This window comes from Montipora capricornis, chromosome 8 (genome assembly GCF_036669925.1).
Source record: "Montipora capricornis isolate CH-2021 chromosome 8, ASM3666992v2, whole genome shotgun sequence".
NCBI classification, from domain to species: Eukaryota; Metazoa; Cnidaria; class Anthozoa; order Scleractinia; family Acroporidae; genus Montipora; species Montipora capricornis.
The window spans coordinates 31,047,798-31,060,173 of NC_090890.1; the positions used below are offsets into that span (position 1 = coordinate 31,047,798).

Here is a 12,376-nt window from a genome sequence, read left to right on the forward strand (position 1 = left end):
AATCGTGTCCCATTACTCTAATTATCCGGCTTTACGTACATTTACTCACGATTGTTCCATTTTGAACCTTTTTCTTTTCCACCAGTCACTTTATCTCGTCACAAATGACCCCTCCCCAATAAGCTTCAACAAAGAAATAATGAAAAACTAAAATCATGATATTTAATTAAAACGCAGACTGAATTGAGGTCCTTTCTTCGCCACGTCGTTTCAGTCTATCCAAAGTTTCCTTCATTGACTTTATTCAACGACGTATAGGACGGAGACACCAATAACAATGGAAAAATGTACGGCTTCTGGTGGACGAACAAAAGAAGCTAACGAGAGATCTTTTGTTTTCGTCCACCAGCAGGAACTTCGCCACTCGCATCCGAGAACATCTCTCCTCTGACAAACATTCCCACATCTTAAAACACCTGAGAGGTTCTGGAAATTGTCGCTCCCTTTGTTCAGATTGTTTCGAAATTCTCGACTCTACTTCCACAAGATTCCAATTGAAAATCAAGGAAGCCATGCGCATCCTTTCAGGAAGCAGCCGTCTTTAAATTCCCAGGTCAAACATCTTAATTTATCCCTAATTAGTCTTCTTTCTTAGCTTAAATAGTTTAACTCTTTCTTCTTTGGGTTCGCGCCTTCATCCTTAATTATTCTCGTTAATATCTCAGTTTGTTGTACTATTTATTGCATAGTTTCCTTTTATTTCTCACTGTACAACTGACGATGGATGATGTCTCATCCGAAACAAGTATTGTCTTCATTAAAAAATGAACGTCAAGACCATCGCGTGGTTCATCAAAGCAATATCCTTCTTCGTGCTGCTACGAAGCCTTGCTATTATTATTTCGTTTCTCCTAAACTTTCAGTAGTTCAAACTTTACAAAGAATATGCGGAATTTACAATTCAAAGCAATACTCTTGACCATAGTTAATAGAGGGTAATGGTTATGAAACCCGACAAATTTCTTTGTTGTAGGTTCAGTTTTGTTCTCTTTTTTGGCCTTGACCGTGCACAAAACTCAACAGTTATTTACTCCGTACAGAGGAACTAACCAATAGAAACGTGTTGGTTGCGTAATTCATGCATAGTGTATGAGCGCAAAACAAAAGATTGTGCACGGTTGTGGACTTTCCATTCTAAATCTTGGCATCTTCGTGTGCTCCTTTGATGTTTGCCGAGCTTCCAAACTATTCCCCTCAATTAATTATGTTTTGGCTTAAGATGGACAGTGTCTATAATGTGTGGAAAGTCAGTTCAATGAATAGACTCGAAATAGACTGCTTTCACGATCTCGCGGTTCTGTGAGATTACCCATTTCTGGCATTGCCTAATTAGATTGTTTTTGTCCTTTGTACCTGTTTTATCCAAGTCAATTACAAGCTGTTTATTATAACCTGCTGGGAAATCAAATACAATGTTCATTTGAGTAACACCAAATCTAGGGTATTATTATTATTATTATTATTGTTGTTGTTGTTGTTGTTTTTGTTGTTGTTGTGTTAAAGATGTTTCACATAAGGTGTCATAGTTGTAGAAGTGAAAAGCTTAGTGAAACTTCTGTTGTACTTAAACTTGACATGAGTGTACATGTATAATGAACCCAAATTGAACATGACCGTGCGCATACTTGCACGAATGCAAAGAGTTCCAGACCGGGTTTGGATAATCTCATCGGGGTCGTCACATAGTGTGCAAAGGAAGCAAATGTTTTTTCCGCATCCAGTGAGATCAATCTGAATTACTCACCAGCTGAGGGCAAAAACCATTAAGACACAAGAAACCATCGAAGGGACCGACTTGAGAACTAGGCGACTCGGAATTTCTTGACGTTGGCCGATGCACCTTGTATAATCGGGCCTGATACCAAATTCACTCTTGAGTAGGAGTTTATATCTTGATTCAAATTAATTTAATTTGCGTTGTAGGACTGACAACCTGGCTGTGCGTGGCCCCAAAAATAACAATCATGACCACCTTTGCCTGGCCATTCCTGGTGTTTATCCTGTATTGGATCTTGGACAAGAAAGACAACAACGTAGCCAGTGCAAAGAGTGAAGAACATAAAGATGTATCATATACCAGATTGACGAGTTCAGCCGACTGCGATGATTCGAAACTCACGGCCATCCAACAGGACGCCTTAACCTTGAGAGAAAAGATATTGGTAGCCAAGCAAATTTCGCCCTACATCTTGTTTCTGTTTCTAACATACTTTGCGGAGTATCTGTCCAATCAAGGGATCATTACTACCCTCGCGTTCTCCAACTCGTCCTTTAGCCCTCGGGATCATTACCAATATTACATTGTTTGCTATCACTTGGGCAAGTTTCTTGGTAGGTCCTATATTTTTGTCCTCTCTTGTACCTGTTCCAACGTGGTCCCTCATTTGCGAATCCGAAGAACCTGGATCTTAGCCTTGGTGGAGATCGCGCACATGTTTTTCTTTCTCGCTGCTTCGTGGTTTCGTTTTGTTCCACACGTTTCCATCATTTTAACTCTCTGTTTTACTGAAGGGCTTGTGGCCGGTTCAATGTACGTTAACTCTGCTTATGCAGTTTCTGATGAAGTGAGCGATCAAAGGAAAAAAGAATTTGCTCTAGGTTTACTTACTTTCGGTGATGGATTGGGCAAACTGAGTGCGGGATTTCTGGGTCTTCTTGTCGAACCACAACTAAGGAGTCACTGCGTGAACGAGCTCCAGTTAGGTGAAAATTGTATCACTAGACATCACAAAGCATCCGGTTGGACAAAAAATGAGCGCTGCATAGACGTACGTGATGATTAGTTTAATGTGATTGTCTCGACGTCAGCATGCAGAAGTATAATTATATTCCTCCCCACTAGCTGGCCCCCTCGATGAAACAAATTAATCCAGCGGCTTAATTAAATGTATGGGCCAGAGCGTCTCAGAACGTTAACATGATTGGCGAGAAGCTGCCTTGAAGTGTACTAAATTGTAAAGCATAAGTGCAGCACGATTTGTGTGGCATAAAACTGCTGCTTGAACGACGAAAGGTCCAATATGAAATCTTAAATGGGCTATATAGCTATCCTCTGCTCACTCTGCGGAAGACTAGAGGTGCAAAGATAAAGTTCCTAAATGGAGAAGCGTTTACGTGGAAAAATTAAGTTAAAGATTTAAAATGTGATTGTAAATACAGCGGTGATACAGTCCCTTGCAATTGGGGAGGGGAAGTTAAGGCCCGGGCCTCTAGACCAGTCGTGTAGCAGCTCTGGCAACCTGCTATTGTTTGGTACCGTAAGCAGCTTCTATAGTCATTTGTTTGGTCTTGTTTTTGGCTAGGGTAGCGAGCCAATCACATTATACGTTACGAGAGCTGCTACAGCACTGTGGACATCAACCCGAAAGGTGGGTCCAAAGCGTGGACTCCAAGTGGATCTTTGGAAGAGCATTTATGATAAATAAAACATTTGCTAGTGGTTGTTTATAAGTTCGTTGGTTTTATTCGGTTTGAACGGAATTAGTATTGGCTGAGAAAGTGACTGTAGTGTACGTGAAACCATTCCGGCGAGGCTTCGACATTGGGGAAACTCAGTGAACAGCTGACAGATTACATTGGACCTTTGTTCAGGAAGAGCGGCTTGTGTGCGAATTGGTGGCCCCCAAAAACATGACACCAGGAGCTCCTGACGACAACTCCCTAAACTGCCGGGGTAATGTGAAAAGACGTGTTAAGAGTAGCTTTATTTCCTGAAGAAAGAGGACGAATATTCAAAAGAATTTCAAACCAACATCAAATGAGGGCTCATCCTTGACGACTTCCTTTCTGCGAGCATTAACCGATTCTTTGGTTAAACAGATGTCTTCTTTTTTCCTTTAAAGTTTGTTTGGTGTAGTCCTCGACTGCGTTGTGAATTGCCAAGTGACCTGCCCCTTGCAATATGGGATTCCTTCTTTCCTTATTATGTTTTTATTGGTCCTGAAAAAACCCCGTTATAAAGGAGCAGTCAATTAAGAACATAATGCAGTTTTTAAATTTCAGAAAAATGCGCTTTTTGAAGTCATGCATCGGGAGACCCGAAAAGCGATCGATTCGGCTGCACAAGTTTCCATCCCTTAGACGATAGGCGCCTGGAGACTAAAAATTGGACCAGACCATAGTTCACATAGATGGACTGGTTACTGACGAAACTCTCGAGACCAGTGACATCGAGTTTCATGTTAACTTGACCGTGACCATGCACAATCTTTCGCCCTCAGTTCACAACTGACTTTGGAATAAATTAATCGACACTTTGATTGGCTGTCTTTTAGAAAAGGGTGTGGCTTGTGCGTGATCTGTGGCCCGTTTCTCAAAGTCCCTTTTCGGGCCTATTTTGGGTTCCACAATTCCCTTTATATCTTCGCCACTCCGAGGTTCCAAGCCATCAAACTTCGCAATCCTCTCAGTTTTTCTTGCATTAAAAACATGTTAAAGGATCAGCTTTTAAAAATAAGCAGATATCAGTTTGACGACTGGCTTTTCGGGCCCGAAAAGTTCTCGGGACTTTCGAGAAACAGGCCCCAGGGCCGAAAACGTGAACAGTTTCATTACCATCTCCGACCATCTCCATATATCGATTATGACCAGACCAAGGCAACTGCGGAATAATTTCAGCATGAGCTGAATGGGATTCAGCCCAGGGGTTCGTTTCTTCAAAGTCCCGAAACTTTTCGGGTGTCGCAATAGGCCATTTTCGAAATATCAAATATTCAGCTTCATAGTGAAGCAGTGAGGACAAACACAATAGAAACACGTTGGTATGAATGTGAAAAATATTTGCAAATCATCCACTTTCCTTTATCTTTGTCCTCACTAACTCACTATCAAGCTGAATTTTAATATATCGAAAAAGACTTCTTCTCTCTTATCTTAAGAAGGCCGAGGTTTTAAGTAAAAAAAATTACAATTTTGCATATACTTATCTTAAAAACATACTGAAACACCAGTTTCAGTTATCAGGGGTGCTTCAGGTTACCATTTGATGAAAAATTTCTGTTGGGTGGCAATAGGTGGTTTTCACGCAACGTCATCGCCGCCATGTTGGTGGACGAAAACAAAAGATGTCTCATAAGCTCCTTTTCTTCGTCAACCATCAATTGTACATTGCAGCATTATTATCTGTGTCCCCGGATGAGATTGGCTGCAAACCACCTATTGCATAATGGTAAGCGATTTTCCAAGTTTTCCGACAACCCGGGAAAAATTTCGCCGAAAACGGCCTGGAAACGCAAGAATCGTTAAAATGGAAGAGGGGCTGCTCCACTTGACATTTAACCGAAATTTCCGGGATTCTTGGCTAAATGGGAAGCATCCCAGCAGGACTTTCGAGAAACGGGTCCCACGTCTTCTGTTTTCTTAGAATCGAGAGTGTAGGGGACGGACCATTATTTTCTTGGAATATTGGCTATCCAATAGATAGAATTATCCACCTTTTGAACAGTATATATATATATCTTTATTAAAAACTGGATCATTGGATAATGCAATTCGAGAGTTTTTATTGGCTAAGCCATCATGGGTTATGAGCCATTATACCATGATCTACAAAAACGGCATGCATATGCGTGAGTTTTTGGGCCTTTTTATTTTTATTGTAGTCTAGTTTTCTATATTTTGGGGGCGTTTTCAATAAAACAATCATTCCACTCGCGCTTGTTGGATACGAGATGATTATAGCCAACTCGGCGCTACGCGCCTCGTTGGCTATCTATCATCCCATATCCAACGCGCGCTAATGGAATAATAATATTATTATTGTTAATTAGTATATACTAAAACAGTGGACAGCGTTGAACGCGCGCGCTGATAGGGTACTCAAACTCCGGATATCCTTTGCCATTCACCTCCAAGCAATTTGAGCGAAATTTGGGCCCGAAAATGTTATGATCTTTGCAGGTATAAACGAGTTAAAATGTTTTTGTGCTATATTATCTCACTGTTTGAGTATATACTAAAACAACTATTCACCTCAGTGTTCGTGGCTAGTGATGGATATTTACCTCGCCGCTTCGCGGCCCGGTAAGCGACTAGACACCTCCACTTAGGTGAATAGTTGTTAAATACACTAGCACTGTTTGTAGTGTGATAAAATAAGGTTGAGAAGAGGTACAAATTTTAAACTCACAACTGCATCAACTGCACCGAAATGCAAAGAAACATCGACTGCACCTAAATGCAAAGAAAAAAATACTGGTACATAATAATAAAAGACTCCAACTAATAATTCCAGAAGTTTAAAAACCTGGAAACAAATTCATTTTTCATTGTAACATGATAGACAACGATCAATCTCACAGTCTAAACATTACGGACTCTTAACTTACTTTTCATAAGATGGTTTGGTATTAATTCTGTCATAATAGTACAACTCTGTATGTAATCAGAAATGTAAAACCAACACCAAAGTGATATGTCGTTGTCCCCCAAATTTACCACTATTTTTAAACACCACTTTCTTTTTCCTGCAAATCTGATTGTCATGTTTGGAATACAATTCCATGAAAGGGAGGCTATTTCAATCATGAAATTATGGAAACAGACATGATAAACATAGCAAGGTGGACACCATACAGCACTAATGACAGACTTTAATTTCCAGTTGTGCCACATTTAATGAGCTGGTATCCCACACCTCACATGACATTGCTGCTGATACAAACAAAAGAAAAGAACAGCCATTAAGAACGTCTTTGAAAATTCTAGGTGAAATAGCGTAAAGGTCATTAAACGTGATTATCAACCACAAATCACAGATGCCCTCTTTCACACTTTGTTCCTGAGAAAAGGAGGCAGTGTTCTTTTGTAAATTCTCATACAACTGCAGGTTTGCTTGATTAAAATTGATTAGAATTCTTGGACAAGGAAATGAGATTATGCTCCAAAGGTTAATTGCATTCTACAGTATGATATCTTCAACAACAAACCACTTGTCTTTAGAACAAGACAACGTCATATCTATTAAAGAAAGAAGGGTAATCTGTTGCCAAGCCAAGGTGCAAAACAAATTTCAACCTTACAGCAATGCAATTTTGATAATCTTAGAACCCAAGAAACAGTCCATACACTGCCATATGTCTCCAATATATTGAATACAAAAGATTCATAAACAAATTTGACTATAACTTTCCTATGTTACAAGCATTTATTTGTAATTTTGAAGTGTATTTACAGCACCATCATTAAATTTTGTGCCCCATATTTCCCACACCATTGAAGGCCTTTCCTGCAACAAAAAAAGAAAACCCTCATCTTGACAACATTGCTGAAACAGTTGCTCCACAGCTCAAAATAAAACTCTCAGTTTTTTGAATTACAAATTTCTCCTCTAGGTCCAGCCAATTAGCCTACTGCTAAAAAAAACTATGGTTGACTGAAGAGTATCAAAGGTTACAAAATCCTTAAACCTATGTTGGTTTTAGTTGAATCTCAAGCACTGAAGTCTCCTCTTTTGGCTGATTAGCAACATTCAAAGTCCAAACTTTCTCATGTTAATTAAAATCTACTTTCGAACAAAGTCCTTCTTTGATTTCAGCAAAAAATGTCAGTGGTTAACTCTTGCCACACGAATCAATACAAAGTAAATGTAGCCTAGATTTGTTAAAGTAACAGCCACTCTGTAACTACTTGCTGAAAGTAATAGCACTTCACTTTTCTACTAAATGCAGGGGCAAAAGATGGCCCCAACTAAAAACAAAAAATCACTGCCAAAAGTAGCAGCCTTTAAAAATAACAGCTTAACAATAGTAATAATGTCTCAGGAGGTATTGGTTAATGCACCTACATTAAATTTTGAGTACTTTCAAGATTAAAATTTACTGGTAAGCACATGTATACCATAACTTTTCTAAGTTACAGAGGAAATCACTAAGTCTTGTTACATTTCTTGGGCCATCCACTGTTACAGTATTACAGTTTGTGGAATTCAATATTATTATTTTTAAAATTGCATTTGATAAGTTCAATGAATGAAACCATAGACTGCTCTCAGTCCCTTCTGAGTTAGTCCAACTGCCCACTTCGGTAACACAAATGAGCCAAGGGGGGAATGGTGATTAAGCAAAATGTAGGGACTGCACGATCTTCTGTAACCGATGCGTTCAAAATCTCCCATTGCACCAACAACGGGAAATTCAGATTGGTCCGTTGACAATGAACCACTGTCAGATTTTTTTGACAAGTTAATTACTTGTCAGATTGTGATGCCAATCTGTCTTCAATCACAGGAAAAGATAAGCAAGATATGGCTTTAATGATAGATTTCGATCATTTATCCCTTCAAATGGTTAACATTGAACCCAAACAAGAGCAGGAACTTGCGGCCAAAGCTCTCCTTTCGGGCAAGTATGCTATGGCTGTGCTACCAACCAGACCAGATTTACTTGAATGATTATATTGCCTTCACAAAGAAGGGGAATTTGTTAAAGGACATGGCTCTAAACAAGGATTGACTCCTCTGTTCTCAATCAACCATGGACGCAACCAAGCTCTGTGATTATTTGTGCGATAAAAAAAGCCTTTCACAGCAAAGTGTCCATAATATGTCATAAAATGTTATCTGTCATTCTTTTTTAATCCCCAGAGCCTTTTTCTTGCGTTTGAAAAATCTTTTTGGGCTTCCGTCACTGTGTTTCTGTTTGTTGATCACCATTCTGGACGATTAATCAGTTGTGTTTGAATGAGTTCGAACAAAAGCAGTGTGTGAAGCGACCCCTTCTATAGTACATTTTCGTGTGTAATGGTTGTAGACGAATGCCACACCGTCCAAACTTTCCAAAACACTCCAACATTTAATTTAACATTTTATTCTGCAAATCTGGCAAAAATCTGAGGCCTCTCTTGGCTTAGGTTTTCCACCTCTCTTTTTACCGGCTTTCCTTGGAGTGTCGCTTGTTAAATTCACAGTAAATACAGTAGTTTTTTTCTGCAGTTTCCTTTCCGAATAGTTGATTGAATTCGACATGCACATAAATATTCCCATGCTGTTACTGTTGGTTATTTTGAGAGTTTATTTACATTAGCAATAAAAAAGGCAGAACCATCTGTCATATCACCTTCACTAATCAGATTAGCAGATTTTGGTGATCCTGAACGAGTTGGTTACAGAAGATTGCGCAGTTCCTACATGTCGCTTTATCACCATTCTCCCCTCGGCTCGCTTGTGTGACCAAAGCAGGTGGTTTCGACTAACTCAGACGGGACTGCGAGCAGTCTAAAATTAAGTGACAGGAGAAATTAAACAATAATAATTACTATAACGTATATTGAGATACTGTATAATGCCAACATTTCTTTTGCAATATGGGATAAACATTTCAGGCTTTTTTTGCTACTACTCGAGCATGTTAAAGCATGACACTTGGCCTAATTCAGGGGTCACACTCTTTTACGCACTTCAAATTCCATGACTTTTTCCATGACCTTCTCTAGCTTTCGTGACCTTAAGTCTAGCTGTCACATAAGAAAATTTTCAAAACTATCCTTTTTTTTTTGGGATATTACTCAGACCAAATTTGAATAAATTTACAACCAGGCAGGCCAATATATCCAGAGGCACATGACCTTGAAGCCTGTAACTTGCAACTCTTTTCCTTGAAACAAACCTGGGGGTTTTAGGACACCTATTTTATACCCAAATATGGACAAAAATAAGGTAGAAGGTGCACGTGCGGGAAAATGCAAGAGCCACGTTACATCCAAATAAGGAAATTCTTAAACTAAAAAATATCCCACCTCTGAACCAGAGTTAAATGCTTTCAGGTCATGAGCTTCTCGTATATCTCAATGACCATAATGTTTTAGGTCACATAATTCTGGTCACGTGACCAGCCGGAAGTGCTTTCTTTTTGCGATAGGAAACTAAAAATGGGCCGCTCAGATGACATATTATAGTAAACAGTAAACATCAAATAAATTACTTCTGATATTGCTTTGTCATCCTCTACAAGAATCTGTACAGAATGGTTGACTGCAATGCCGGTTGAAAATTTATTGTAGGAAACAAGTTATGTGACTTCCTTTTTCCTTTAATATTGCCTCAATTAAATATGATTTTCATCTGTTCAGGACATGGGTATAATCTCTTTTGGAGGGTCAATGATAACACATCCAGTAGTTCACTACTCAGTGATATTCATCATCATTGGTCTGCTTGAGAATCCAGGTTTCTAGATGTCGTGATGACATGAAACATGTAACTAAGTCAACAGTGCATTAAAAATGTTAAGGCTGCTGAATGGCTTTCGTAAGAATGCATTGGTTCTTTTCTAGTGCTTCAGCTGCGATACATTTGATAGAAACAGTTTTTAACTATGCAGGTGGAGGAGGGGGATGGAGGGAGGGGGGGGGGGGCTTGCAATTCATCTGAGTCATGCCATAACATGCTTGAGAAGTGAAGGGTGTCACAAGTGCCACAAAAATTTTCTACAGTTGGAACAGTAATGGCTATGTAAGAGACGAATTCTACAGATATATATGCAAGATGAGATGCTTTTAACCCATTGCAAGTACCCGTAATTGCTGGAGCCACTAGTTATCACAAAAGTTGAAATGAAGCAAACTCATCGAATTTTGTAGCCTACTACTACCTGCCTTTACTGTTCATAAGAAAGGATTGCTCTGAACTGTTTGCTGGGGTCTTGGACCAGAATCAGGGATGAGAGGTGCAGGCAGCAAGATATCTCCACCCATACTTGGTACAGTGTTCAGGGGTGGGTTTGTTGGTGGCTCTCGTAGCTGGTTCAATGTTGGTGCTTGTGGTTTTTCTTGCATAAATGGATTTTTGGATTTAGGTTCTGGTTGGCTGGACAAGAAAGGATTCTTCACAGGCTCAGGTTTCTGGACAAGTGAATCGAGGTTGACAAGATTTGAAAAGTTGTTATTCAAAATCTCAGGTTTTGTGTCTTGTGGATTTTGGATATTGAATGGTGCCGAAGTAGGAAGTTGGGTTGTTAATCCACTTGCCAACCCAGTTTGGTTTAATGTGTCGAAACTCTGACTTTGAGGTGCTCCCCATGGGCCTTGGGGCTGTGGAACAGTTGCAGAAGGGAATGCAATTCCTCCACTCCATGGGTCACTGGATGCAGGTGCAATAGGAGGGGTAGGTTGTACAGGTGGTTCACCCCATGGGTCTGTGGTGGACATTGCTCCAACAACTACATTACCATTGGGGGCAGCAAACAAATTTGGCACTGTGCTAACAGGCATTTGAGGGGGTGACTGTGAGGGTACCCAGGGATTGGAAGTGGTGATAGTACTAGAGCTAACAGTATTCCCCCAAGGATCAGGTTGTGGAACAGGCATTGCAGGAGGAGGGGCTACTGCTGCTGATCCAGAGCTCCAGGGATCAAAAGTATCCTGCGCTGGAGGTGGTGGAGCTCCTCCACTGGCCATGTCCAATAGAGCTGGCTCTGGCGGGGTTACCTCATGCTTACTTTGACTGATGGCCAACTGTAAGCGCTGATCATCTCTTTCTGTCTGTTTGACCTTTTCATCTGCCTCTTGTTTGCTTAGTGCCAGGGCAAGCTGCAATTGCAATTCCTCCTCATTTGCATTGGACGGTAGGCAGTTCTCCATTTCATTACCAACGACTTTCCTTTCAGGCTCCCAAGAACGGCTTGTCGGTGCTGAACTCGACGATGCAGTCGTGCTGTCAAAACGTATGTCTGAAGTGCTGCTTGTATCTCGCAAGTTACCCGATTTCAGAGAATCGCTTCCGATCCCAGAACTAGCTTGTGCAAATCTCTCTTTCGCCTTCAAGGCACGAGCTCTTTCGTTCTTTAGTCGATCTTCGTCTTTTAACAACGCCACAAGTTGTTTCGCTTTCTCTCGCACGTTCATGCCTTGATCTTTACCGTCCTTATCAATAAACTGAAAATCCTTCAAAGTTTGAATAGCGTACAAGTTTTCCCGACACTGTTGAGCGACCCGTTCCGAGCCAGTCTTTATGATGTAATCCAAAACAACAAGTGATTTGTAAACGTGCCTCCAATTTTTTCCATGGTCATTAAGTCTTTTCCAAATCATCCCCATAATTTCTGAAAAGGCAACCACGTTGTAAGTAGCATCAGCGATCTCAGTCATGACAGAACTTGATGGTCCCCAAGGATCGTTCGACGTTGCTTCGCGAACTTTTACTTCAGCATTAGAATAGTTGTTCACCACGTTCTTTAGCTGACGCCTTACAGACATGTTGAAATCTTAACGTTGTAAATCTGGAATCCGGGAATACTTACAATTATTAAACTGAATTTCGAATAATCTTCCAAAATGGCGTATGCTTCCAACGCCTCGCTCTGTCGAACATAAGAGTCGCCCCCCGCGAAGTACAACGAGTGTGCGCATTGCACATTTGATGAGGATTTTGGGATTACATGCA

At 40.3% G+C, this 12,376-nt stretch overlaps 1 protein-coding gene and 1 pseudogene across 2 annotated transcripts in view; one reads left to right on the forward strand and one right to left on the reverse strand.

Moving 5' to 3' along the window:
* LOC138059211 (uncharacterized) overlaps positions 1–5,478 on the forward strand; it is a 6,972-nt gene extending 1,494 nt beyond the window's left edge. The window contains exons 2-3 of one of the 2 annotated variants that reach the window (XM_068904770.1): positions 1,924–2,331; positions 3,303–5,478. In XM_068904770.1, coding sequence (XP_068760871.1) covers positions 1,924–2,331; positions 3,303–3,307 — 413 coding nt within the window. In that variant the 3' untranslated portion in view covers positions 3,308–5,478. Of the gene's footprint in view, positions 1–1,923 lie in introns of both variants that reach the window. The other variant, XM_068904769.1, reaches the window with a different exon arrangement.
* A 1,095-nt stretch (positions 5,479–6,573) lies between these two features.
* LOC138059207 (epsin-2 pseudogene) lies at positions 6,574–12,308 on the reverse strand (annotated as a pseudogene).
* Between the last annotated feature and the right edge of the window lie 68 nt (positions 12,309–12,376).